The sequence below is a fragment of the Vigna unguiculata genome, chromosome 9 (genome assembly GCF_004118075.2).
Source record: "Vigna unguiculata cultivar IT97K-499-35 chromosome 9, ASM411807v1, whole genome shotgun sequence".
NCBI lineage: Eukaryota > Viridiplantae > Streptophyta > Magnoliopsida > Fabales > Fabaceae > Vigna > Vigna unguiculata.
The window spans coordinates 1976750-2004698 of record NC_040287.1 but is presented as its reverse complement, the minus strand read 5'-3'; the positions used below and the strand labels follow the sequence as shown (position 1 = coordinate 2004698).

Sequence of the window (27949 nt, the reverse complement as noted above, 5' to 3'; positions counted from 1 at the left end):
ATTATTGAAAAGCCAAAAATATTAAAATTGACAATTTCAATATCATACAATAAATAAGTATTAACTTATGACAATTTATAATATCAATTTTTATTTCCACACTTATAAAATTGCATTTCTAAAGAGTTCGCGTGCAACAACAAAAGTGATTGTATGCCGAACACTACAATGATCCACATAAGCATCTTTCTGCAACGACGTTTTGACATTTAAGTTGCAAAAAGTTGGTTTAGTTTTAAAAGGAAAAAAAAGTAGAAAGTGGGCACATGCACCACCTTTCCAAATTATCCACTTCTATTCAAGAAAAACAATTTTAATTTCTTTTAACAAATTTTAATTTTAATTTTTTTTTTGTGGAACTTTTGTTTACTCATTGACCAGAAGTTGAAAGATAAGGGAGAGATTTTTGCGACTTTGGAAAGCGCGATTGGGAACGGTGAGTGCCCACCAGAGTGGTGTGTGGCAAGTCCACATGTGAGAAAGAAAAGAACAGCGTCATCCACTTTCTTTTTCTGGAACTCCTTCAACTCAACCCTTTCCAAGCTAAATTTCTCACCACTCCTTTTATGCCTTCTCAATCTCATCATCCAATTCCAATTTTCCATTCTCTCAACAACGCCCACTGAACAACGCTACGCTCCTTACGCCGTCACCACCCACTTTCTTTCCGATTACCGCCGCTCCCGTTTCCATGCTGTGAGCTTCAACCGCCGCGATTCCGTTTTTCCTTCAATGGAGTGGGACAGTGATTCCGATCTCAGCGGAGACGACGACGCCGCTTCCTTTATGCTCAACGACGATGACGATTTCGCCGGACCCCTCCCCTTCCCTGTCCTCCAGACCTCGCCCTGCGGCTTCGTCGTCACCGACGCGCTTGAGCCCGACCACCCTATCATATACGTCAACGCAGTTTTCGAGATGGTCACCGGTTATCGTGCAGAAGAAGTGCTCGGTCGCAACTGGTTAGTACCTCTGTCGGGATTTTGCATCATTAGGTTTAGGTTTTCTGTTCGCATTTTCGCTCTGCCTCGAAACCCTAGGAAACCATGTTAGGATGTTAATGGATGAATGTTGATGTGATGCTCGTGGTACTGAATGCTGCTGGTCGATCGAATTTGGAAATGTGTTGTGCGTGTCTGGGGTTTTGTTGAGGGGTTCGGATTTTTACTGTGTGTCGTGAAATGGTGGTTTGATGATGGTAATTCTGTTGTTTCTGTGTTGAGTGGTGCATTTTTTTTTTTTGGTTTTATGGTGGAGAACTGGTTCGGGTATTAAGGATGGTTAAAAGTGATAAATGAAAAGGTACATACATTTTTAATTTATTAGGAACTTCAAAAGAATAGTTTCTTTGTTTAGTAAGTAGGAGAGTTAGTAAGAACATTTTAGAGGAGGGTTTTCGATTATCTTTTTCTGTTTTTGAATTGCAATAAGCCCTGAAACTCCAGTGGTTTGGAAACTGTGAATGATTGTGGGTACTAAGTAAGAACATATTGTGAAAATGGTCATTTCCAGATTGGTGTCCTGAGTAAAGAATGTTACTTTGTTTGAAGTACATAGATTCTCATTATTATTTTGGTCCTTTGATTGAAGGGGTTTAGGAATCAAGTTCTGTGTAATGAACTTGTCTGCATGGTTGGTTGGTGCGAGGAAATGGTATTGGTTTTTATTAGGGCCAGGCCTATCTAATGTCTTCCGATTAAATATTCATTTTGTGCTCCTCTTTTTTCTGGATTTTTTCTTTCCTATTAGGGTTTTGTTGTACTGACTGCTTGTTAGTGTATAAAAATTACGAACATTTATGCTTGCCAGGTCTTGTCTTTCAGGTCCTAAAGTTGAAATCACTAGAACTAGAGAGGCAACATGAATTGATTAGAGTATAGTGTGGCCACCACAGGCCTAGTAATTACTAATTGTAGACATGGTGGTTCCTTTCTTGTATCTCTTTTATAGTATGTTTGGATGTGAGGACAGAAATAGAGAAGAAAGGAAACACAAATGATGATGAATTTTCTTTTTGTTTGGTTGAAGAGAAGATGAAAAGAAAAGGGAGAGAAAATTTGTCTTCTAAGAATGAAATTGATAATATTCCTTCATTCTATTTGTTCTTTCAATTCAAATTTCAAAATTTTCTTTCCTCCTATACTCCCTATCCACCATACCAAACATATATGTTTTAAAACACAGATTCTGTCTCATTGTACTAAATCATATAATGTGCTCCGCAATCTGAATATTGAGTTCCAAGTTATATGGCTTCCTTAAGAGAAATCATTATACCACAAATCATAGTTGTTAAAACAAGCATGAACAATCAAATCAGCCTGGGGAACATATGTTTTGTTTTAATTTGCTATCCGAGTAACAAATGGTGTCTCAAACAAGTTGAGGACCAGACTAAAATTTATTACTCCTTTTCTTTGAGATTAAAGTTTATATATTAGGACGAGACTAAAACTTATTACTTCGTTTTTTTTATTATAGTTTATATAATAAGTGTCTCTTCTTCATACTTTTCCAAATATTGCTCAACGTAATTGTGTTTCCTTCTAAAATTTATCATGAAAAGAAAGACTGGCTATTTATTCTCTCTAAAATTTAGAGTTTTGCTAATTAAAGGATTAGCTTAAGTATTGCATGATAATTTGTGTGGTTGTGTTTTATCAAATGTAAATATCAGTTCTAAAAGGCATTTATATGGTGATGAGGATGTGGATATTTATAATTGTTGGATTTATCTTGTTTTATGCTTTATAATTAATGCGATCCTTAAGATTCAAATATAAGAAATGGTTGTACTTTCTTAACAGTAGTTTGTTTGGAGATTCGTTCTCTCTGTCTTTTATTCGTCCTGCAAGTGTTGTATTCTGTGTTTTAACTTGCTAAGAATGAGTAAGCTGTGGTGTTAAAAAATTACTTTATTAACTCTACTACTCTTGGCTTGTAGATTGTCGGGATTGAGGTGCATTAGTGTCTCATGTTGACAAACTTAGGTGTCTGTTTGGACAACTTTTTTCATCAGAACTTTTTAAGGGAGGAAATGAGAAGAAAAAATAGAATAAGTTTCTCCATAAACTAGAGTTATCTTACGCAAAAATTAATTTTTAGACACTCTTCCATCTCATCTTTTCTTCAAGATGATTTTCAACTTATACATAAACTAATTTTAGCTTATGGATAAGTTTATTTCATCTTATTTTTCTCTCTTAAATGTACTTATGAACAAGCTTATTATTGAAGGTCTTAGCTTATAACCCTTATAACTCAATGTTGTAATAAATTTGGTTCAATTTTCTTGAGGAAGTAGAATTAGTAACCTGTGCACTGCACTGGGGAAAAAAGGAAATAAAAGAAGGCAAAAGAGTATCCTGCATAAGAAAATAAGCAATTCATGCTGGTCCTTTATGACATTTCTTTCTTCCTTAAGTATCTACCGCTGAGTTTTTCTGATTGAAATTGACTTGTTCTAATCATTTAAAATATTTTGCAGTCGTTTCTTGCAGTGTCGAGGTCCATTTGCTAAGAGAAGGCATCCGTTGGTGGACTCAACTGTTGTTTCCGAAATCAGAAGATGCCTTGACGAAGGGGTTGAATTCAAAGGTGAGTTGCTGAACTTTAGGAAAGATGGATCTCCACTTATGAACAGATTGCATCTGACACCTATATATGGAGATGATGAGATAACTCATGTAATTGGAATCCAGTTCTTCACAGAGGCAAACATTGATCTTGGCCCCCTTCCAGGTTCTAAGGTCAAGGAATATACTAAATCATCAGATCAATTTCGTTTGGTGCTTTCCTCATTGAATCCTCTTCATGTTGGGGACCGTAATGTTACTCGTGGAGTTTGTGGAATATTGCAATTAAGTGATGAGGTATTGTCTCTCAAGATACTTGCTCGCTTGACTCCAAGAGATATTGCATCTGTTGGTTCTGTTTGTAAGCAGTTGTATGAGCAAACAAAAAACGAAAACCTTTGGAGAATGGTGTGCCAAAATGCTTGGGGCAGTGAGACTACACGTGTTTTAGAGACTGTGCCTGGTGCAAGGAGACTTGGATGGGGTCGGCTGGCAAGAGAACTGACCACTCTTGAAGCAGCAGCTTGGAGGAAACTGACTGTTGGAGGTGCGGTTGAACCTTCACGCTGTAATTTTAGTGCTTGTGCTGTTGGTAATAGAGTTGTCCTATTTGGTGGTGAAGGGGTTAACATGCAACCTATGAATGATACCTTTGTACTGGATCTCAACTCAAGTAATCCTGAGTGGCAACATGTCCAGGTGAGTTCTCCTCCTCCTGGTCGGTGGGGCCACACACTTTCTTGTGTTAATGGTTCTCATTTGGTTGTATTTGGAGGCTGTGGAAGGCAGGGCTTGCTCAATGATGTGTTTGTTCTGGACCTGGATGCAAAGCCTCCAACTTGGCGTGAAATCTCTGGACTGGCACCCCCACTTCCGAGATCTTGGCATAGCTCCTGCACACTTGATGGTACTAAGTTGATAGTTTCTGGTGGCTGTGCTGATTCTGGTGTACTCTTGAGTGATACTTTCCTCCTTGATCTCTCAATGGAGAAACCTGTCTGGAGGGAGATACCAGTAACATGGACTCCACCTTCGCGCCTGGGTCACACACTATCCGTTTATGGTGGTAGGAAAATACTGATGTTTGGGGGTCTGGCCAAGAGTGGGCCCCTTCGGTTTCGCTCCAGTGATGTATTCACGATGGATTTAAGTGAGGAGGAGCCCTGTTGGAGATGTGTAACGGGGAGTGGAATGCCAGGCGCTGGAAATCCAGGAGGCATAGCTCCTCCTCCTAGACTTGATCATGTGGCTGTGAGCCTTCCAGGTGGGAGAATTCTGATATTTGGTGGGTCTGTTGCAGGCCTTCATTCTGCTTCCCAGCTTTACATACTAGACCCGACTGACGAGAAGCCTACATGGAGAATCTTAAATGTACCTGGGCGCCCTCCAAGATTTGCTTGGGGACATAGTACATGTGTTGTTGGAGGGACAAGAGCTATTGTTCTAGGTGGTCAAACTGGGGAGGAATGGATGCTTAGTGATCTCCATGAACTTTCCTTGGCATGCTCTGTTATCTAAATCCAGTTAATAAACGGGAATGGTATAGCGAGGGTAATGTTGATCATGAAATCATTTTAAGGCTGTAAAGGTTTGTGTTGGTCACTGATAACACTTAAGAAGTTCTTACCCGGTCAGAACATTTGTGTATTAGGTCGATTCAAGGTTTCATTTTATTAAGGTTAGTTCTGGCCTGAGAACTTTTCATTGAGTGACACATACCATGCCTTGTTTTTACGTGGTTGAGACTTTGCCCTCCAGTATACACAATGAATTATTATTCCTGAATAGATTATTAGTGTCTGGTAACTAGTAGGTAATAATATATTAGGGTTGTAGCTCACTTGATTTCCCCGTCGGTTGCTATGACAACGTTTAGAAAAAAAATCTCATGTTCATACTAATACAATTAGGTCCATTGTATGTAATGAAAGTTTCTCCTTATGCTTTGAACAAGTCAGCTGACATGGTCATAAATTGGTTGTAATGAAGTGTGATACTGCAAACAGGTGTACAAGGTAGGGAATCTGTAGTCTGTACATATTTTCCTTTATTTTGTGATAATATGGAATGTGGTAACCTTTGTATGCTTTATTGTTGTTTTTCTTGCCATATTTATTTTTGATGGTATTGCTGATCCTTAGGTACGAGTTAAAGTGAACCAGACAATTGGTTTTCCATTAAATAATCATTACTTAGAGACGAGTTAAAAGTTCGCAATACACTTTCTAATCAAACTTTGAGTGATGTAGAAGGAGCACTTTTTCTGCTGACTATAACTGATATAAAATTTGTATTTGTGTGCCATTATTTATTATTTATTTATTTTATAATTCAATATTGGTTATGTATTTAATATAGTTATATGCTGTATCACGTATGTTCTATATCATGACGTAGAATCTGATGAGTGTATGTTCTATATCAGTTTACGAGTAATGTTTTTTGGCTGTTTAGAAATTGATGTTATATTTCTTTAGGACGTAGAAACTGCATACAAATAAAATGCATAATTTATACAAAGTCTCGTTAAAAAAATATATAAATTTCAATGAGGTGTTTTTCATGAAGAATTTGACAGATTTAATGAGACATTTCTAGTATGATATATAAATATCACTTGAACAATCAAATAATTCTTCTCAAGGAGACTTTCCAAATTCTTTCTTTAATTGCTACTCATCAATCTATTTATTCTCTAAAAGTATTCATATATACTATTTATTACTTGAAATTCAACCACTTAACTAAAAAAGGATAAAAAAAGTATTGAGTTTACTTTCTTCTTATCTAAACTATAATTTTATTGATTTTTATAATTTTAAATATTTTTTAAAACTTCTAAATATTTTTCATATCTTATAAATTCATATTTATTTTAAATCTTTTAATTCATTAGTGTAAAAGTTTTTAAAATCTACAACATTTTTATACTATTTCCTTAAAATCCACAAGATATTTGTACCATTTTACTTTTCCTGACAATTATCAACATTTTTTTTTTTTAAATATTGATCCAAGACACATCTCCCTAACATAGTGTTAGAAAGAAATTTAAGTAAACCAAAAAATAAAAAGAACAGCGTCATCTACTTTCTTTTTTCTGGAACAACCTCAACTCACCCCTTTCTCAGCTAAATTGCTCGCCACTCGTTTTATGCCTTCTCAATCTCATCATCGAATTCCACTCTTCCACTCTCTCAACAACACCGACTAACCAACGTAACGCAACGCTCCTTCAACCATCACTTCTCACACGCACTCTCTCCGATTCTCACCGCTCCCTTCTCCACGCGCGCCCCATGGGATGAACTTCAACGTCCGCCGCGATTCCGTTTCCCTTCAATGGAGTGGGACAGCAATTCCGATCTCAGCGGCGACGACGACGCCGTTTCCTTCCTCCTCAACGACGACGATGACGACGTCGTCGGGCCCCTCCCCTTTCCCGTCCTCCAAACCGCGCCCTGCGGCTTTGTCGTCACCGATGCGCTCGAGCCCGACCACCCTATCATATACGTCAACGCCGTTTTCGAGATGGTCACCGGCTACCGTGCAGAAGAAGTTCTCGGTCGCAACTGGTTAGTGCCTCTCTCCAGATTTCTCCTCCTTAGGTTTAGGTTTTCGCTTCGCATTTTCGCCCTCCTTCGAAACCCTAGGAAATCGTTGGAACTTAGATGGAGGAATGTTACGGTGGGATGTAATATGATGCTCATCGTACTGAATGCTGTAGTCGCTCGAATTTGGAATTGTGTTGTGCGTGTTTGGGGTTTATGAAGGGATTTGGATTTGTTTGTCGTGAAATGGTAATTTAATCACGGAGTGAACGTGTTCCTGTTTGGTATTTCTTTTATCGTGATAGCCTTTGTGTTGAGTGCCGCACTGTGTTGTTGTACGGTGGAGAACTGGTTCAGGTTAGGGATTGGGAAATTAAATTGGTATTGAAAGTGGTGAGGTTCGAATTATATGGTCTGCATGAAAGAAATCATTACACCACGTATCATAGTTGTTAAAACATGAATCAACAATCCGTTCAGGCTATGGAACTGGTGTTTTGGTTAATTTGCTAAACGAGGAACAAAGTGTGTCAAATATGATTAGGACCAGCCTAAAATTTATTATTCCTTTTCTTTTAGATTATAGTGTATATGATGAGAGTCTCCGCTGCAGACTTTTCCAAATATTTCTCTACATAACGAGATGTGTTTCCTTCTAAAATTTATCATGAAAAGAAAGTCTGGGCATTTATTTTCCTGAAATTTTCTCCCTTTTCATGGGAAATAAATTCCAATAGAGAAAATAAAGAAGCACAAACCTGGGAAAGGTTGAAGAATAAGTGGTTCTCCAAAGTGCCACTGGTGTTTTTTTTTTCTTTTTTATTTCCCATAGTTCGAATTGGAGTTATTAGTGCTGGGATTTTGGTTCTGTAGGATTGAAAGCATTTCACTTAGCTAAGAGTAAGAATTAGTTGATTTTTACCGCAACTTCTTTCATATATAAAATTGTCTTATAATTGTTTATTAGTCAGATATTTTGTGGCATTATCTTAAATGCATATATTCGGGAATATGGTTATGCAATTTATTCTTATATCTCACTTTGAATTGCTAGTGTGTGCTTGGTTGTGCAAATTGAAACTGACTGCTGAAATGCCCTTTTTCTAGTTGCTCTTATTCTTTTGATAATTGTTCTTGCTAAAGGCTTGTTCGATGCCACTGTTTTTTGATCGGATATGTTATATTGCAAGTAGAATGTAATATGAAAAAAGTAGTTTGAATTGTACAAAACCTAAACTGCACGAAGGTAGCTGATATGGGATTTAGGTTGGAAAGAGAAAGAAACAGAAATAGAGAGAAAGAAAGAAGAGAAGAGGGATGAAGAACAAAACAGAGAGGATAGAGATACAAGAGAGAAACTGAGAGATCAATAAGTACTTTTATTATTATATCTTTCCAATGGTTAAAATATACAATAATAATCTTTATTAATAGTAATCTTCCCAACAAAAATCCTAATTAAGATTATTTGACTAACTAACCAACTAATGTTCTTTTCCTATTTATATTTACATAAACCCCCCCTCTCCCCTAAGAAAACAGAACACTTATCCTCAATGGTCCAAACTTCAAATGGGACGGCAATTATGATATAATTGAGTATGTAAATCTGATACATGAAGTGATGAGTAACTGTGAGCTATGAATGACTTAAACTGGGGATACTTGCTCAAATGGTGGGCTGTGTTAAATTTCTACAGTTAAAGCTTTCAATGTTTGTTAAAGGTTTTATCAATTAGGATAATTGTTAGTCATGCCATGATCCTATTTATTAGAAATATCTTTGTCGCCTTTTAAAGGGTAGACCTGATTGGAATATATTCTTGACAGATTATTTTCGGAAAAAAACTTGAGTTGATATGATAATCACGGAGGAACATTGTCAAGGACAAGTTGTCTTCTTTCTTTGCCATAGGTTGCTGTAAATATTCTTGCTGGTATTGGTTTGTGACTTGATCTATATGAAGGTTAACAATTTGGTATGAAGCGACAACACCAATGACACATAACTTAGTAAGATAACTTCATGGAGCATAGGTAGCTAGGCAATATACACAGGAAGAAAGATGACTGGGCTTTCTGTGATAATTCCAGGAACAATTGAAGGATCAGTTGGAGAAACAACCAATGGTAATCAAGGACATACAGGAGGTCCAAAAAACAGAAAAAATAAATTCACATCTGGGGGTGGAGGTTCCATGGTTAGAGCATTTCCAAAATGGAATTTCCCATAAAAGGGCCATAAAGATCCCTTAGGATGGTTGAAGATTCCCGAGGAGGGCTGAAATGCTGACATTTTTACAAATCAACAAACTTCTGGACACAAGGTGATAAAGATCTAACATACGATCTATGAAGACGAATTGTTACCAAGAATTTCCACCAAATAATAAAGAAAATGGAAAAAATCAATATAATGCTAGGAATTGGGAAGAACTTTGTGCCACTCAATCTCATGAGATAAGCAAATATGGAGACTTGCCACTTGTGACCTAGCTCACAAGATAAGTAGTCCTAAGAGAAAACACTCCTACTTTCTTTTTTATCAACCACTAATGCGACACACAAGAGATAAGCTATGAAGTGCCACTCTAGGATAAGCAAAGGAGGGGTGGCTCCCTATTTGAGATATGACACACTCAAAATATGAACTTACATACTTTTATTATTGAAGTTGTCAAGGTGAGTACACGAGCTTTCCTTATATAAAGTGTGTGGTGGGAAGGGTGTAGACAAACACTTCCCTTCCTTAACCCTCTAATTGGCTAACAAATAATTTCGATAAAAGTCTCTGATTTAAAAAAAAAATAGAAACAATTACAAAAGTCTAAAATAGGCGAATACAAAAAAATAAATTCCATTCTAGCCTCCTACTTGGTTTTTAATTCATGCACTCATCACAAGGTAGAATGGTTGTATTTCATATCTAAGTAATTTCGGTTTGATAGCTGGAACAAGAAGAACCAAAACTGGATTGGAGCTACTTTAAGGAATGTTGTCATGTACAATTTGGACTACTTATGAGTAATAATTCCCTGGTCAAACTGGCCAATATAAAGTAGATAGGTTTTGTGAAAGATTATCAACATCATTTTGGGCACTTGCACTCCACATGTGAGTAATAATCCCCTGGGAGAACTTGCCAAAACAGTGTCTTTTTCTATAGTCTCCACTTTGCCCTCCACCAAGAAAGTACCCGCTTCTGGTTGGAGTCTCTTCATAGCGCTATTTAAGGTGTCAGCCTCTACACTCAAAGACAACTTTCTTTGAATGTTCTATTTTATGATTCTTCTAAATTGGCTGTTTTTTGGGTTTAGGGATGAGTTTTGAGGGTTGGGGGTCAAATATCAAATGATTACTTTTAACTTCCTCCAATTGATTATAATATTACTTGTTTTCGCATCATTTTGCTTCAATCTACATGAAATATAAGTTGATATATTGACATATAGTCTTATAAAGTGAACTCTAAGTCTAACTCAACCTTAAAAAAATGGTTTTTAAGATAAGGTTTATATTTATTTATATATTATGAAGATACTCAGCTTGTTGGGCATTCTTATGACAACTGGATAGGGTCACCAAGAGATAGACGTTCCACTTTAGGATATTGTGTCTTCGTTGGTTGTAATTTAATATCATGGAGAAGTACGAAACAAAATGTCGTAACAAGATCAAGTGCAAAAGCAAAATACAGGGTAATTACAATAGTCATTTGTGAGCTTATATGGCTGTAACTTTTAGAGAGAACTCTTGCTGTCTTTAATTTTTGTTTGTTTGACATTTTTATGTTGACAGCCACTTGTGAATAAGTTTTTAGACGCGGGAAGTGTGTTGATCAAAGAGCCTTCTTCTTTCCAATGGGTGATGTAGGAAAGAAGTGTCTCGATTTAAGCTTCTATAACTGGCTAACTCTTAGAAAATTTAGGGTCGTTGGTCGGCTTAATGATGAATAAGAAAACACTTAAATTTGATGCTTTGTTGGTTTAGTTTGAAAATGGAAGTATGGATAGAGTCTAGACTCTGGACTGACTTCTGGTCTGTTTAGGTGAGAGCACGTATGCAAATATAGCTATATGGTATAATGATAATTATGATAATCTACTAGAAGTGCATATTTTGGTTTTCCATTTCAAAATATCTTTCAATGCAAGCGATTTGTGGGTTAGGCTTCTAGACTAACAGAAGTCATATTAGAATTTTGCTAAGAATGTTACTTTAGGTATTGCATGATAATGTGTTTAATTGTGTGAATTGCAAATATCAGTTCTGAAAGGAGTTCATTATGGTTATTTTTTCTTTTCAATGTTTTTATTGTGACGAGGATGTGGATATTTATGACTGTTGGGTTTATCTTGTCTTATTCTTTATCATTAAGGTGAATCTCAAGATTCAAAGCTAAGAAATAGATGTAGTTTCTTGATAATTATTATTCGGTTATTGATTTCCTCACTCTTATCGTACCAGCAACTATTATTTCATATGTTTGCATAGACATGCTAAGAATGGCTAAGCTGGGGTGTTAAAAACTCACTACATGGACTCCACTCTGGGGATGTAGCTCATTGGGACTGATGTGCATTAGTGTCTCGTGTAGACATACCTGTATCTTTATTGTATTAAATTGAAGGAATTTGCTTGAGGAAGTAGAATGAGTGACATGTGCAATACATAACTGGGAAAAAGAAGGCAAAAGATCATGCACTACATGCTGGCCCTTTATGACATGTGTTTGCTGAGTCTGTACTGCTAGGTTTTCTAATTCAATGTGGCTTTGTTCTAATCATTTAAATTATTTTCCAGCCGGTTCTTGCAGTGTCGAGGTCCATTTGCTAAGAGAAGGCATCCATTGGTGGACTCAACTGTTGTTTCAGAGATTAGGAGATGCCTTGATGAAGGGGTTGAATTCCAAGGTGAGTTGCTGAACTTTAGGAAAGATGGATCTCCACTTATGAACAGATTGCGTCTGACGCCTATATTTGGAGATGATGAGATTACTCATGTCATTGGAATCCAGTTCTTCACAGAGGCAAACATTGATCTTGGTCCCCTTCCGGGTTCTACATTTAAGGAATCTACAAAATCATCAGATCGGTTTCAATCTGTGCTTTCCTCGTTGAATCCTCTTCCAGTAGGGGACCGAAATGTTACTCGTGGACTTTGTGGGATATTGCAGTTAAGTGATGAGGTATTGTCTCTCAAGATACTTGCTCGCTTAACCCCAAGAGATATTGCATCAGTTGGCTCTGTTTGTAGGCGATTGTATGAGCTAACAAAAAATGAAGATCTTTGGAGAATGGTGTGTCAAAATGCATGGGGCAGTGAGACTACACGTGTTTTAGAGACTGTGCCTGGTGCAAGGAGACTTGGATGGGGGCGTCTAGCAAGAGAACTGACCACTCTTGAAGCAGCAGCATGGAGGAAACTGACTGTTGGAGGGGCTGTTGAACCTTCACGATGTAATTTTAGTGCTTGTGCAGTTGGTAATAGGGTTGTCTTATTTGGTGGTGAAGGGGTTAACATGCAACCTATGAATGATACCTTTGTACTGGATCTCAACTCAAGTAATCCGGAGTGGCAGCATGTCCAGGTGAGTTCTCCTCCCCCGGGTCGGTGGGGTCACACACTTTCTTGTGTTAATGGTTCTCGTTTGGTTGTATTTGGAGGCTGTGGAAGGCAGGGCTTGCTCAATGATGTGTTTGTTCTGGACCTGGATGCAAAGCCTCCAACTTGGCGTGAAATCTCTGGACTGGCACCCCCACTTCCGAGATCTTGGCATAGCTCCTGTACCCTTGATGGTACTAAGTTGATAGTTTCTGGTGGCTGTGCTGATTCTGGTGTACTCTTGAGTGATACTTTCCTTCTTGATCTTTCAATGGAGAAGCCTGTCTGGAGAGAGATACCTGTATCATGGACTCCACCTTCGCGGCTGGGTCACACACTATCTGTTTATGGTGGTAGGAAAATACTGATGTTTGGGGGTCTGGCCAAGAGTGGGCCCTTGCGATTTCGCTCCAGTGATGTATTCACAATGGATTTGAGTGAGGAGGAGCCATGTTGGAGGTGTGTAACGGGAAGTGGAATGCCAGGTGCTGGAAATCCAGGAGGCATAGCTCCTCCTCCTAGACTTGATCATGTGGCTGTGAGCCTTCCAGGTGGGAGAATTCTTATATTTGGTGGGTCTGTTGCAGGCCTTCATTCTGCTTCCCAGCTTTACATACTAGACCCGACTGACGAGAAGCCTACATGGAGAATCTTAAATGTACCTGGGCGCCCTCCAAGATTTGCTTGGGGACATAGTACATGTGTTGTTGGAGGGACAAGAGCTATTGTATTAGGTGGTCAAACCGGGGAGGAATGGATGCTAAGTGAGCTCCATGAACTTTCCTTGGCAAGTTCTGTCATCTAAATTCAGTCAATAAACGGGCATGCTGCTGTGAGGGGAATGCTAAAATCATGAAATCATTTTAAGGCGGAAAATGTTTGTGTTGGTCACTGAAAACTCTTGACAAGCACTGCTCTGGTCAGAACATTTGTGTATTAAGTTGTTTCTACGTTGCATTTTATTTTGTGGTTGGTTCTGGCTCGAGAACTTTTCAATGAGTGACACAATACCATGTTTGGTTTTTTTGAGGTTGTGTGAGACTTTGCCCTTCAGTATGCACAATGAATTATTCTTCTTGAATAGATTATTAGTGTCTGATTACAAGTAGGTAATATATTAGGTTGTAGCTCACTTGATTTTCCCATCTGTTGCTATGTTCAACTTATGTAATTTGAACCATGACAAAGGATAGAAAAAAAGAAATGTAATGTTTATAGTAATATAATTAGGTCTGTGTATGTAATGGAAGTCTCTACTTGTTTTATGCTTTTGAACAGGTCTGCTGACATGGTCATAATTTGTTGTAATGGTCTGTGACACTGCAAACAGGTGTATAAGGTAGGGAACCCTGCAGTTTGTACTTATTTTCCCTTGTTATAATATGGAGTATGGTAACATTTGTATGGTGTATTATTTTTCTGGTTGTATGTTCTACCAAACTCTTGTGTTTTTCATGGTGCTGCTGTGAATATTCCGTGTGCCTTGATAAATCAATATATTTTTAGTCAAAGTGAACCTATCAAATCCTAATATCTTTTAGGTTAACGGTCTTTACTCAGAGGAGTTAAATATTAGTATGGATTTATTTGGTTCATATTTTTCTCACAATGATGTTAAAAAAGACAATCTATATTTGATGGATCTTCTGCTGGAAATTAATTTTACTCAATGAAATCATTATTTCTATTAGGCGTAGAACTAATGTTCTCAATGTAATATGTTGGGCTGGTTAACAGTATACAGGATCGACTGTGATGGAAGAACATGTTTTGAGGGTGATTGGTACAATTTGACGTGAACGTTATTACAATATGCCTTATGAAGGGTAATGAAATATCAGTCAAACTTAAATTTATGAATTAGTTGTTTTTATACTTTTTTATATTGTTTATAAAAAGTTTATTTTTGATTTAAATATTAAATAATTTTAGATTTTGGATATTGTTTTTATAAATAAAGTTGATCTCCTCGACGTGAGTAATTGATTTGTTTTTTTACTAGTTTCTTTTTCTTATTTTTTATTTCCATTTTTTGTATTTTTGAGGTACAACAGAACATTAAGTGTTGACCTTATGTAATTTTCGACCTCCTGTGAATGCGTACTTTTGATATTTATGATGCGTTTGGATTCAGTCATGAATTTGAGAGTGGATTTGTATTAATTTGTAGATGAATATTTGATTGTTTGGATTAAAAAAAATATATTGTGATTTAAGTGGATGTGAATGAAAATTTTTAGTGTATAATATAATTGATAATATTTATTTAATTTTTATTTTTAATAGATAAACTTGTATGATTATAATTTTATCTTTCATGATAATAAATTTAAATTTTAGTTAAAATAACGTTAAAATGAAATCGAAAAGTTATTATTTGAAATTAGAAAATTTAAATTTATTTCTAATTATATTAATTTTGTTATTATATTATATTATTATTGTTAATATTATTATTCATTAAATAAATAAATAAAAAGTTAACTTGTAATTGTAACATTCCGTTTTAATAGTTTTTATACTATCAAACAAAACATTATATTATGATAATTAAAAGCATATGATAGGAATAGATTGGTATAAAATATCAATACGGTCATCCAAAAATAATCATACATGTACTGTATATAATCACAGCCTATACTAAGAAAGGGTTATATAACACCTCACACCTAAGCAAAACATGGAGTAAATACTATTGTTGGAAATGCTCATGCCACAAATCAACCCCTGTCCATGAGAGGTGTATCTTTACCTGCACTTTTATCTGCTCACACCAAATTGTAGGCGATCATTGCAAAGGAGAAAAGACACAAAAGAGCAAACATATGTAAGAAGGGTAAGCTAACTTAATTAAGACAATTCATGTAACTTATTAAATAGACATCAATCAAGGCTTATCACATTTATCAGAATTATTCAACCACCACAACCACCGCACATATACATGACTCTAGACTCAATATCCGGATTATGTAAGAGACATTGGAGCTCTTGGTGGCTTACACATGTGACAGTTCCCAAACTCTGCAGAGTTTTGGGCACAAGGGGTTATCATCCAACCACTCCCAGGGTAAGTCCCCTTCGTGTCTATGACAGATCGAGTCCATAGACTAGGACCTCCTGCTACTCCTCCTGACATAATCCATTATACTCTATATGAGTCTTAATGGTTATTAAAGCGTTAGGATACCACTAAAACTGAGTCCTCATGTCCTTATATTCACAAAAACCTTCCTTTTTAGAATTTTCCTTAAAATCCTAATTCAATCACATTCTCTGATGAACCAAATCCACACAATTTCATCACGTATACTATCATTCATAAAAACTCAAGCAGAGAATGAACAAATATCACATCAATTCACTTAGTATAGCTTCATTTAATTTAAAACAGAGAAATAATTAAATTCTGCAGTGAAACTCACTCAAGCTAGAGAATCTCGCCTAAGCTAGAGAGTTGTCATACTTAGGCGAGTCACTCTCACCTGGGCGAGACCCCAAAAAAAGAGCAACTCCAAATTTGAGCGAATTCTCGCTCAGGCTAAGCTGTTTCGCTTAGACGAGAGTGACTCTCGCTCAAGCGGAACCAGTTCGCCTAGGCGAGACCTCACGCAACAATACGGGTGAATTTCTAGTATTTTCGCTTAGGCAAGAGCTGCTCGCCTGGACGAAACCATCTGAATCTCAACCTGTTTTCACATGCAAAACCACACAATTCATCACACACAAATGATCCCAAGCATCAATCAAACACAGAATCATGCAACCCAAGTTCTCTATGACAATTTTTATCCGAAAATTGAGCAGGAGGTTAGCTTCCCTTACCTTTTTTTGGTTAATGCTTTGGTGAAATCAACCTCAGATAGTCGATGCAGAAACCTTTAGTTCAACCTAAAGAATTCATCACCAAGTCATAGAGAAAGAAGGAATCCTTGATTAAACCCATAACAAACACAGAATTTTGAGCTTAAGCTGGAATTGAACCCGAAAACGGAAATGGAGACTTACCTAGAAGGAGGGGAGCTGAGAGTGGAAATAGCAGGAGGCTCTGTTGAAGTCACTCTTCCAGAATTTGTTCCAGATGCAAAGAAGGGTTTTAGATGGAGAGTGATCAAGGGTACTGTGTAGAGAGTGATGGTGAGGCAAAGAGAGATAAAACGCAGGAGTAGAATATATATGTGTTCAGTGTATTTTGCAAAGGAGAAGAAGAGAGAGTGCAAGAAAAAGGAGCATCAGAGTAATGATTAAATTACATAAACGAGGTGATTTGATTTTTCTTGCGTATCTCTTGAGTTGATGGACAACATCATTCGTAAATTCGTAAATTAGCATTTACAATTAGATACAAATCATCTGAACCAAACATGCTCCACATCTGTTTTTCTGTCTATGTATCTCTGTGAACAGTACTTTCTATCTTTGTATCTCCGTGAACAGTACTTCTTCGGTGGATCCAAACATAACATTAAATTCAAAATCACACCAGGCCAAAGGAAACGAGTGAATGAGTAGGACTTGAAGTCTCTTCCAAAATTGAATCGAACATGATACCTTACTCTTTTAAAATTTTCTGTGGAATTTCGAAATAGGCAAAATTTCCCTGCTTCCATTTGGAAATACTTTATCTCATTGCTATATCACTTTTTCCATGTCAACTATTAATTTATGTATCAAATTCTTTGCATTTCCATCTCTCCTCTGTGTTGTACTCAACTCAATCCACCTCCTATTGCCTCAGCTATAATTTTAATTTTTTGCCTCATGTAAAAGGAAAGTAGACATATAAAACGTAGTATTTGGTCCATTTGGGGCCTAACTCAATCAATCAATCATGAATTTCCGCGGCATCACGTCACATCTAAATGGTGGAACGGCCACGTGGTTCCTTGTTTCAATAATGCCAAGACTTTCTGCAAATAAATTACATTACCTTTTCCTTTTCTTCCAACTTGTTCCTCACTTTCATTCTACTCCTGCCAACTCATCTTTCTTTCATGTCAACCATTCTTATCATCGTCATTGGTATGATTTTAACTTGTCATATGTTGTTGTTTTCATACTTCTGATTTTTGTTGATTAAGCCTGAACAGTAACACATATATTATTACAGTTTCTGACTAAACTGTGCTAAAATATCGCAGGGGTCTTTTTTGTAGTATTCTGTATTTTGATATGGCTAAAACCCAAATGCCCCCAGGAGTGCTTACTCCAGAGTCACGATTTATGACACTTGCCATGGATAGATTTTTGAATGATATGGAAAGAGAGAAGCCAACCAGGTTCAATGACCAACATCTAAGGATTGCAACTGATAACTACTCTTACTTGTTGGGGTCAGGAGGTTTTGGATCAGTCTATAAGGGAATTTTTAGCGATGGAACCATTGTGGCTGTGAAGGTTCTACATGGGCGTTCAGACAAGAGAAACGAGGAGCAGTTTATGGCTGAAGTGGGAACAATAGGCAAAATTCATCACTTCAATCTGGTTCGGCTATATGGATTTTGCTTCGAAAGAAACCTGATAGCACTGGTTTATGAATTCATGGGGAATGGTTCTCTTGACAAGTATCTTTTTAACCAAAACAATGTCATAGGATTTGAAAGGCTTCATGAGGTTGCAGTTGGGACAGCCAAAGGAATTGCTTATTTGCATGAAGAGTGCCAACAGAGAATAATACACTATGACATCAAACCAGGAAATATTCTGTTGGATGGAAGCTTCAATCCTAAAGTTGCTGATTTTGGTTTGGCCAAGCTTTGCAATAGAGAAAATACTCATCTAACCATGACAAGGGGAAGGGGGACTCCTGGTTATGCTGCACCAGAACTCTGGATGCCAAATTTTCCTGTGACTCACAAGTGTGATGTTTACAGCTTTGGAATGCTGTTGTTTGAAATCATAGGGAGGAGGAGAAACCTTGATGTTGAAGTTGTTGAAAGCCAAGAGTGGTTTCCAATGTTTGTGTGGAAAAAAATTGATGGTGGAGAGTTGAAGGGGTTGATAATAGCATGTGGAATAGAGGAGAAAGATGAGGAGATAGCTGAGAGAATGGTTAGTGTTGCTCTGTTGTGTGTTCAGTATAGGCCTGATTCAAGGCCTGTGATGAGTGATGTGGTAAAAATGTTGGAAGGTTCAGTGGAAGTTCCAAAACCTTTGAACCCATTTCAGCACTTTATGGATGGGAATTTCTCTGCTCATACAACAGATACTGGTGGTTCTTCTGTTGTTTTAACTGACTCTAGCATTGTACATGCTACTACTTGATGGAGTATTAAATGATGTGTAGAATATTTTCCTTTCTGCTTCTTTGATTCTGTTGAAAGTAACTGTTCATGTGTACTATTTTGGTTTCTTTTACCATACTGTTCTTTTCAATTTTCCTCTGAACTTTTTATGAGTGAACTGCTATGTATGTATACAAGTGAAGCAAACTGTTAGCCTTTTCTCCATGCATATCATAGCAATCAAAAACAGTTTCCCAGTTTATTTAGTTTTTATCATACCAAAGTATAGATTTAAGAATAAGATTAGCTTGCAAAACATAGTTTGGTATGATAAGAAAATAAATACTTAGTTTATTTAGTTCTTATCTCTTATTTTAAATACTTACAGGTTAGAAAATAAAAATAGAAATGTTAATAATAATAGATATGTAGTTTTTTAAAGTAAAATTTTACTTAAAAAGAATAAAATGTCTGAAATCCTTCATATTTCTCAATTGGTGTTTATTTGTAAGAGTTTTTCTAATTAATGTTGATATAATTGGTTTCCATACAATTGATGGACATTTTGAGGAAAATTTTGGAAGGTTTATCATCAACAAGACATGAGTCAAATTCAAACAAGGGATTGATAACATTGATATCATTTCAACTCAAATTCTTAAGCTAATAAGTTTTAGAGTCTTCTTTGTTATATGTATATAGATATTTTTATCGAAAGAAAAAGTTAAGGCAAAAAGTTTATTGATCTATAACATTCTCAATTTATATACTGTTCAACTTGTCTATTTCAATACAAGGTGGTGATACTCCTCCAATGGATACTTGAACTACACAAGGCTAAACATCACTATCAATCAAACAAATATTGATTAAAAATTAGATACTGAAATAACATTTGCAAGGAAAGAACAGAAAATTTTCTCTGAGGACCCTTTCTTATGTTTACTGCTAATATGTCGTTTTTATGTATAAAAAGTGAAGCCAGCCTGGGAGAATTGTACTAGGAAGGTTTTCTTCGGTGAAAACATTGGATTTTTCGTATAAATTTAGATACTATATGTTGTTCCTCATCATTACTTTGGTGTATTAAAATTCTTATCTCTTCTCTAATGTCAACACTCATCTTCAATAAATTTGAAGTTGCGGCTTTAGTCTTCGTCGGTAGGATTCAAACCTTAGATGTATTTTTGTTTTCATCTCATTCTAATATTCTGTGTTTGTTTTTTTATTCTGTCACAAGATTTCTAACTCAGCGTTTTGTTTCAGTTGTGCTTTCAATAGTAGTGAAGGTAGGTATTCTGATTTATGTGTGTCAGAAAAGACAACAGGTTCGTAACAGATTAAGTGCAGATTCGGAATTTCTGACACTGACCATGGATAAATTTCTGAATGACATGGGAAGAGAGAAACCAACGAGGTTCACCGATCAGCAGCTAAGGATTGCAACAGATAACTTCTCTAACTTGTTGGGGTCAGGAAGTTATGGATCTGTTTACAAGGGAGTTTTCAGTAATGGAACAGTGGTGGCTGTGAAGGTTCTAAATGGGAGTTCAGACAAAAAAATTGAAGAGCAGTTCAAGGCAGAAGTAGGAACAATTGGAAGAATTCATCATTTCAATCTGGTTAGGCTCTATGGATTTTGCTTTGAAAGAAATATGATAGCACTGGTTTATGAGTACATGGGAAATGGCTCTCTTGACAGGTATTTGGTGAATGACACAAACAACTTAGGATATGAAAAGCTTCATGAGATTGCAGTTGGTACAGCCAGAGGAATAGCTTATCTGCATGAAGAGTGCCAACAAAGAATAGTCCATTATGACATAAAACCAGAAAATATTCTCTTGGATGGGAATTTCAACCCTAAAGTTGCTGATTTTGGCTTAGCCAAGCTCTGCAACAGGGAAAATACTCATCTGACCTTGACAAAGGGTAGAGGAACTCCTGGTTATGCTGCACCAGAACTTTGGATTCCTAATTTTCCTGTGACTCACAAGTGTGATGTTTATAGTTTTGGAGTACTGCTATTTAAAATCATTGGCAGGAGAAGAAACACTGTTGAGGAACTTGCTGAAAGTGAAGAGTGGTTTCCAATGTTGGTTTGGAAAAAATTTGACACTGGAAAACTGGGGGAGTTAATAATAAAGTGTGGGATAGAGCAGAAAAGTAGAGACATTGCAGAAAGAATGGCTAAGGTAGCTTTGTGGTGTGTGCAATATAGGCCAGAATTCAGGCCTGTAATAGGTCTTGTGGTGAAAATGCTGGAAGGCTCAGTGGAAATTCCAGAACCTATGAACCCATTTCAGCACATGATGGGTGAGATTTTCATTGCACATCCAGTTCAAGAATCACAGACTTATACAACAACTACTTTGTCTGGTTCTATTATGGTAACTGACTCCAACATGCTACGTTCTACTCCTATAATGAGCAAGTATGAGATTGAAATAGCCCCTGCCACTTTGTGATGGATGAAATATGCTGTTTGATGAAAGTTTTCCATGGGATGAATAAATTGTTAAATATTCTACTTTGGTGAATTCAAATGTATCCATTTCATATACATGTCATGATTTAAGGTGAGAATGTTCTTCTCCTTTTGTCCCTAAACTGTTTAGAGTTATAAAAACAACTTTGTTGTCTCAGAAGTGAAGCTATATAGTGACAAAAAATGGAGCACATGACTCTGCAACATCATGTTGCACTGATTAGTAAATAAAATGAGTTATGGTTATACTACCAGACTGGTAAATTTTATAATAGCAATAATTTGAAAACTAATCATCTCACATGAAAACTAATCAAGAGCGCTCAATCTCCTAATTATGCCTTTAGTATTAAACTTAATATTAATATAACTTTATAATTTTGATCGAGAACATAATGACTCTAACACATTTAAATAATATATATGTGATCCAAAATTCTAACACTTGTACGAACAGTGATCATCTCAAATGAAAACTAATCAAGTGCGCTCAAGTGACAATCCAATTGTAACATTTCAACTATAAGACTTTTAAGTAGAAAGTGTGGTACTTTGAAAGAATAATTGATTTTGGCTTAGTGATAAGTGTTTGATGAAACCATTAGTATCAAAGCCTCCAAAGAAACAATTACTGACGAATTGTAACTGAGTCAAGTCACAGTCGAATCATAATTTTTATGAATTTAAATCATTTCACCTATAATCACAACTAAAATTGAATATGCATATACAAACACTTTAACGACACATTATTGTGCATTGTAAACATAACCTCCTTTGGAGTAAAAAATACCCGAATTTGGAGTACCTTTTGGTATAACTTTCTTAGGAAAAAGATTCCATTATAATTGATGCATTCCCATTCTTGAAAAATAATTCATCCCTCCAAGATTTGTCATTTAAAAAATTTGCAACATGTTTAAGTAAGGGAATTTCATCTGTATTATCATTTTTAACAAGCAAGTGAAACAAAATTTTGACTAGAGATTTTACATTTTATAATCTATATATGGAGCTTGCAACATGGTCTAGGAAAGCTCCCATTTCAGCTTTCTCATTCAATTTAGATCTTTTAGCTACTTCACTCTCATGTTGATCCTCTTTCACAGTCTCATCCGAAGCTCCTCAAAGGGTCATCAACATAGAAAACTTCACCTCTCTCCATAGGTTATGTTATAGATAGTCTTAAAAGATGCTTCGACCAATTAGATCATAAAAATCGTTTTTTTATCAGCAATAACAAATATATATATATATATATATATATATATATATATATATATATATATATATATATATATAGGGACAATAGGGTTACCCCAACCCAAATAAAAAAAAAAAACAAAGTAGGAAGAAAAAGAAGAAGAAAAAAACAACAAGAACAAATCTGAACCATATTTCTTTCTCTCCTATGACTGTTGTCCACCAAATTACAAGAAAACCGTATAATAAAAAAGGAGACTAGAGCATGAACTTGATCTACCACTTTTAATGTCAGTATGGATCCTGCATAGAATCATAAGCAGAACACCACACACCAGTGTAGATTCCAATACCAGAAAAAAAACAAGTCATGTCAATATAATTATTCTTGCTATCCTGATAAGTTTTTACTATGCAAAAACAAAACAAGACTTAAGCAACACAACACATATACAGATAGAATTCCATTCTGAACCTATTGTAATCAAAAAACATTACCTTCACGTTCCCACCCCATCAGATAATATAACAGTCTACTAATACAGGGATAAGAAATGAGTCCACCACCAACCTAAACAGAAGAGCCTAATATTTACTAAAAATACAAAGATTGTAAACACATGGTTAGACACAAACACCAATCAGAATATGAAACATGATATAATTCATCAATATATTTGGTGAATGGAAAATGAACCTAAAAGCGACAGGAAACAAGAATTTATCCTTTAAATTCAACCTGTTATATATATACACGGGCTGTCAGCAAGTTATTACTTCTAATGGATATTTAGCTAGTTAGTTTCAAAGTACTATGCCACAGTTTGTTTTTGTTTTCTTCATTTCTTAATTGTTGAAACTTCTATAGGTTTCATCCAAACTATATCATTAAAAATCGTTTAGTACGAGGTACGAGAGCCAACTTAACCAAACTAGTATGTAAATGGTTGAACCTAAACATTTGCCAAAAGCGCCAACCATAAAATTTTCAAATACTCAATGAAGAAATTCTTGTGTCCATTAACACAAATATTTGTTTTCTCTAGAAGCATATAAAACTTTTTTAAGAAAGTTTTACTTGCTTTTTACGCATCTGACAGTGTTAAGAGGAATAAAAATGAGCATACAAGAGATTCCTGATAACGTTCCAATGAAAATTCTCACTGGCTTCATTAGTCGCTCTCATCTCTTCTGGCTAATTATAATTTATCATGTGTTACTGTTATTATGTCGTTATTTCGTGGAGTAGAATATTCTACAAACATAAAATGAATATTATTATAGGTACCCTATAGGAGAATGGTATATACTAGGAAATTGGAATTATGGAACATTAATTTTTAATATTTTTACTTTGAGGTCAGCTTATTTTTTTTTAATTAATCAAAAACAAAATTTTATGCATTTCTTTGTTCAACAAATAATAAAAATAAAAAAACTAAAATATGCAAAAGATCAGTGTATTTTAAATGTGATAATACAAATAGCCAATAAAGAATTTGAAGTCCAATGTAGCTTCACTGACATTAATGAAATTTTTTGTAGTTTTCATAATAAAAATAAAATAAATTATCAGGCGACTTGCATCCGTTCTTTGACCGATATGAATCTATGAAAGTTAATTGTCTTGTAGTGGATAAATGCATGGAATTTTGCATATAAATTTAACTACTGTGTTCCTTTCCTTCAAACAATTCCTGCAAATCACTTTGGTAGTTTGAATTGTTATCTTGTCAAATGTCAACTGGTGCAGTAATTGGGGTCATCATCATAGTTGGTAAGATTTTAACCTGTGGTATTTTTTTTTTTTCAACGAATTCAATTCTCTTCAATGGTTGTTTTCCAAGCTTTACTCACAGGATTTCTAATTATAGATTAAAAATTTGCAGTGGTGATTTTGGTGAAGATAGGTATTTTGATCTGTGTGTGCAGAAAAAGAAATCAGAAGAATGATAGATCAGTACTTCCTGGTTCAAAATTTCTGACTCTGACTATAAATAAATTTCTTAACGACATGGAAAGGGAGAAGCCAATCAGATTCACTGATCAACAACTAAGGATTGCAACTGATAACTACTCGAACTTGTTGGGGTCAGGAGGTTTTGGAACAGTTTACAAGGGAATTTTCAGTAATGGAACCATTGTTGCAGTGAAGGTTCTGCGAGGGACTTCAGACAAGAAAATCGAGGAGCAGTTTATGGCAGAAGTGGGAACCATTGGCAGAATTCATCATTTCAATCTTGTAAGACTCCATGGATTTTGCTTTGAAGAAAACCTGGTAGCACTGGTGTATGAGTACATGGGTAATGGCTCTCTTGATAGGTACTTGTTCCATGAAAAGAAGACCTTAGGATATGAAAAGCTTCATGAGATTGCAGTGGGAACAGCTAGAGGCATTGCTTATTTGCATGAGGAGTGCCAACAAAGAATAATCCATTACGATATAAAACCAGGAAATATTCTCTTGGACAGGAATTTCAACCCTAAAGTTGCTGATTTCGGTTTAGCCAAACTCTGCAACAGGGACAACACTCATATTACCATGACTAAAGGTAGGGGAACTCCAGGTTATGCTGCACCTGAGCTTTGGATGCCCTTTCCCATAACTCCCAAGTGTGATGTTTATGGTTTTGGCATGCTGCTATTTGAAATCATAGGCAGAAGAAGAAACATTGATATCAAACTTGCTGAAAGCCAAGAGTGGTTTCCAATAAGGGTTTGGGAAAAATTTGATGCTGGTCAACTGGGGGAGTTGATATCAATCTGTGGGATAGAGGAGAAAGATAAGAAGGTTGCAGAAAGAATGATTAAGATAGCTTTGTGGTGTGTTCAGTATAGGCCAGAATTAAGGCCAATAATGAGTGTTGTGGTGAAAATGCTGGAAGGTTCTGTGGAAATTCCAGAACCTGACAACCCTTTTCAGCACCTCATGGGTGGGATTGCCATTGCTCATCCAGTTCCAGTTTCACAGACCTATAATACAGCAAGTATTTCATCTGCTTCTTCTGTTATGGTAACAAACTCCAGCATTGTATGTGCTACTCCTATTATGAGGAAGTACGGCATTGAATTAGCCTCTAGCAATGTGTGATGCAGATTATTTATAGCTACATGATGAATCAAGTTGTAAAATATTTTCATTTGTGTTTGTAATCGATTATGGAGTTATTTTATTTCTAATCTTATTGTAGTATATTTCTAATCAAACTTTCAGGGCTTGTTATGATATAGCTTCTGTCTTACCTCTAAACACGTTTTGAAGACGAGAAATTTACAATCATAAAGCTTCCTATTGATTCTTGTTTTTGGTAATAAGCAAGAAGTGGTAGAGTTTCTCAGGAAAGTGGGTTGCTAGGAAACTCTCTCTTATTGGTCGTTGTCATCTTTTTGGTTTCTCCGTCATGGAGTTCCTTGTCAATTACTCAATCGAATAGATAACAAAATGTGGTTTACTCTATACATGACATTAGTATAATCATGAACTCTTTTATATTTAATTAACAATACCGTAGGAGGATGGTGCTAGGAAAATGGAAATGCTAAACTTAGTGTTTGTCGTTATTGAATTCAAACATATTTGCTTTAAGCCGGCTAGTAAGATTGCTAGCCAGCTTATTCAATCAAGAATAGAATATCCATGGATATAGGGACCCTGTAATGTAACAATCATTTGATATCTGAAGCTTGAAACTTCCGAAGATGTACATATATATTCATTGTCACATCTGATTTTTCACATAAATCAAACATGGACGCTGGGGCTCTCATAGGTGTAGCTGGTAGGATTCAAACACAAAATATATACATACATACACACACACATATATATGTATATATTTCTTTTCTTCTTGTATGTTGGTTTTAAATGATTTTCGCTAAATTTCTGACGTGTTGGTATTGCAGTTCTGTTAGCGTGGTTCGTGATTCTCAGCCTGGGTTGTTTCTGTAAAGCGTCCAAAAGAGAAAGTGAAGGGTTGTCCGAAATGAATTTTATCCACATTGAGAATATTTTGAGGAACATGGAAAGAGAAAAGCCAATCAGGTTCACTGGTGAGCTGCTAAGGATTGCAACAGATAACTACTCTACATCATTAGGGTCAGGAGGTTTTGGAGAAGTTTACAAAGGAAATTTAAGTGATGGAACAACAGTGGCTGTGAAGGTTCTACGTGCAAATTCTGACAAGAGAATCAAGGAACAGTTTATGGCAGAAGTGGGTACAATTGGAAAAGTTCATCATTTCAACCTTGTCAAGTTGTATGGATTTTGCTTTGAGAAAGACCTGACAGCACTGGTTTATGAGTACATGAGTAATGGATCTCTTGACAAGTATCTGTTTCACGAAAACAAGACTCTGGGATACGAAAAGCTTCATGAGATTGCAGCTGGGACAGCGAGAGGCATTGCATACTTGCATGAAGATTGTGAACAAAGAATAGTCCACTATGATATCAAACCAGGAAATATTCTTTTGGACAAGAACTTCAATCCCAAAGTTGCTGATTTTGGATTGGCTAAACTCTGCAACAGGGACAATACTCATATAACTATGACAGGAGGAAGGGGCACTCCTGGTTATGCTGCACCTGAACTTTGGATGCCATTTCCTGTGACTCACAAGTGTGATGTTTATAGCTTTGGAATGCTGTTGTTTGAAATCATAGGGAGGAGAAGAAACCTTGACATTAACCTTCCGCAAAGCGAAGAGTGGTTTCCAGTGTGGGCTTGGAAGAGATATGATGCTGGAGAATTGGAAGTGTTAATGAATGCTTGTAAGATTGAGGAGAGGCATAAGAAGATGGCAGAAAGAATGGTGAAGGTAGCTTTGTTTTGTGTTCAGTATAGGCCAGAAACAAGGCCAATTATGAGTGATGTGGTGAAAATGTTGGAAGGTTCAGTTGAAATTTCTCAACCATCTAACCCGTTTCAGCACATAATAGAAGGAACTTTTCAGGGTTCTTCTGATCATGCATCCCGAACTGATGTAAATACAAGTATCAATTCTAGTTCTTCTTTTATGGTAACCGAACCAAGCATTGTATATGACATTCCTCCGATGAGGAATGATATTGAATTGGTCTCTACCATTGCTGGTTAATAACAATGAAAGTTCTGCATTTCTTCAATAAGTTATCAGATATTTCTTTTCTGATATATGTTTAATTGTTCTTTTGATTTTTGTTTTTATAGATAGTAGAATAGAACACAAGCGAGATGGTTTAGTAAGTTATACGTATTTCTCATCTTATAAATAAAAAGTATTAGTGATAAATATATTAAATATATTGTGAACAAAAATTACA

General features: G+C 36.0%; 6 protein-coding genes and 1 long non-coding RNA gene across 11 annotated transcripts; 6 read left to right on the top strand and 1 right to left on the bottom strand.

Annotated features, from left to right (window-relative positions):
- Positions 1 to 412: 412 nt before the first annotated feature.
- LOC114163200 (adagio protein 1-like) lies at positions 413 to 5665 on the top strand. 2 transcript variants are annotated; one of them, XM_028047359.1, is made up of 3 exons: positions 539 to 962; positions 3488 to 3597; positions 3702 to 5665. In XM_028047359.1, the coding sequence occupies exons 1-3, from the start codon at positions 800 to 802 to the stop codon at positions 5091 to 5093; spliced, it is 1665 nt and encodes a 554-aa protein (XP_027903160.1). In that variant the 5' UTR covers positions 539 to 799; the 3' UTR covers positions 5094 to 5665. The 2 variants fall into 2 exon arrangements, with proteins under 2 accessions (XP_027903161.1, XP_027903160.1); XM_028047360.1 differs by having other exon boundaries at positions 413 to 962; positions 3488 to 5665.
- A 980-nt stretch (positions 5666 to 6645) lies between these two features.
- Positions 6646 to 14139, top strand: LOC114164290 (adagio protein 1). The gene is made up of 2 exons (XM_028048897.1): positions 6646 to 7150; positions 11930 to 14139. Exons 1-2 carry the CDS (start codon positions 6918 to 6920, stop codon positions 13533 to 13535), a joined length of 1839 nt encoding a protein of 612 aa, XP_027904698.1. The 5' UTR covers positions 6646 to 6917; the 3' UTR covers positions 13536 to 14139.
- Positions 14140 to 15297: 1158 nt separating this feature from the next.
- On the bottom strand, positions 15298 to 17455 carry LOC114164292. Of its 3 annotated transcripts, none has more exons than XR_003599525.1 (4): positions 16742 to 17455; positions 16559 to 16624; positions 16159 to 16422; positions 15298 to 15497 (listed from the first exon to the last, which is right to left on the bottom strand). It is a non-coding gene; the product is annotated as an uncharacterized LOC114164292 (long non-coding RNA). The 3 variants fall into 3 exon arrangements; XR_003599526.1 differs by having other exon boundaries at positions 16219 to 16422; XR_003599524.1 differs by having other exon boundaries at positions 15298 to 16422.
- Positions 16908 to 19186, top strand: LOC114164291 (rust resistance kinase Lr10-like). Of its 2 annotated transcripts, none has more exons than XM_028048899.1 (2): positions 16908 to 16995; positions 17875 to 19186. In XM_028048899.1, the coding sequence occupies exon 2, from the start codon at positions 17906 to 17908 to the stop codon at positions 18995 to 18997; it is 1092 nt and encodes a 363-aa protein (XP_027904700.1). In that variant the 5' UTR covers positions 16908 to 16995; positions 17875 to 17905; the 3' UTR covers positions 18998 to 19186. The 2 variants fall into 2 exon arrangements, with proteins under 2 accessions (XP_027904700.1, XP_027904699.1); XM_028048898.1 differs by lacking the exon at positions 16908 to 16995 and adding an exon at positions 17684 to 17755.
- Positions 19187 to 19595: 409 nt separating this feature from the next.
- Positions 19596 to 21497, top strand: LOC114164824 (rust resistance kinase Lr10-like). Its single transcript, XM_028049598.1, has one exon. The coding sequence runs from the start codon at positions 20067 to 20069 to the stop codon at positions 21423 to 21425; it is 1359 nt and encodes a 452-aa protein (XP_027905399.1). The 5' UTR covers positions 19596 to 20066; the 3' UTR covers positions 21426 to 21497.
- A 2819-nt stretch (positions 21498 to 24316) lies between these two features.
- Positions 24317 to 25868, top strand: LOC114164452 (G-type lectin S-receptor-like serine/threonine-protein kinase At1g34300). The gene is made up of 2 exons (XM_028049128.1): positions 24317 to 24425; positions 24538 to 25868. Exons 1-2 carry the CDS (start codon positions 24386 to 24388, stop codon positions 25737 to 25739), a joined length of 1242 nt encoding a protein of 413 aa, XP_027904929.1. The 5' UTR covers positions 24317 to 24385; the 3' UTR covers positions 25740 to 25868.
- Positions 25869 to 26407: 539 nt separating this feature from the next.
- On the top strand, positions 26408 to 27744 carry LOC114162625 (rust resistance kinase Lr10-like). The gene has a single exon (XM_028046577.1). It carries the CDS (start codon positions 26632 to 26634, stop codon positions 27742 to 27744), a length of 1113 nt encoding a protein of 370 aa, XP_027902378.1. The 5' UTR covers positions 26408 to 26631.
- Positions 27745 to 27949: the final 205 nt, after the last annotated feature.

What these genes read in the sequence shown, in the direction of transcription:
- LOC114163200 (XM_028047360.1), top strand. Translation starts at nt 733, where the DNA reads ATGGAGTGGGACAGTGATTCCGATCTCAGCGGAGACGACGACGCCGCT. An exon ending in GAAGTGCTCGGTCGCAACTG is followed by an intron (nt 963 to 3,487) that starts GTTAGTACCTCT and finishes AATATTTTGCAG; the next exon opens with TCGTTTCTTGCAGTGTCGAG.
- LOC114164290 (XM_028048897.1), top strand. Translation starts at nt 6,918, where the DNA reads ATGGAGTGGGACAGCAATTCCGATCTCAGCGGCGACGACGACGCCGTT. An exon ending in GAAGTTCTCGGTCGCAACTG is followed by an intron (nt 7,151 to 11,929) that starts GTTAGTGCCTCT and finishes ATTATTTTCCAG; the next exon opens with CCGGTTCTTGCAGTGTCGAG.
- LOC114164291 (XM_028048899.1), top strand. Translation starts at nt 17,906, where the DNA reads ATGGCTAAAACCCAAATGCCCCCAGGAGTGCTTACTCCAGAGTCACGA.
- LOC114164824 (XM_028049598.1), top strand. Translation starts at nt 20,067, where the DNA reads ATGTCAACACTCATCTTCAATAAATTTGAAGTTGCGGCTTTAGTCTTC.
- LOC114164452 (XM_028049128.1), top strand. Translation starts at nt 24,386, where the DNA reads ATGTCAACTGGTGCAGTAATTGGGGTCATCATCATAGTTG. An exon ending in TGGGGTCATCATCATAGTTG is followed by an intron (nt 24,426 to 24,537) that starts GTAAGATTTTAA and finishes AAAAATTTGCAG; the next exon opens with TGGTGATTTTGGTGAAGATA.
- LOC114162625 (XM_028046577.1), top strand. Translation starts at nt 26,632, where the DNA reads ATGAATTTTATCCACATTGAGAATATTTTGAGGAACATGGAAAGAGAA.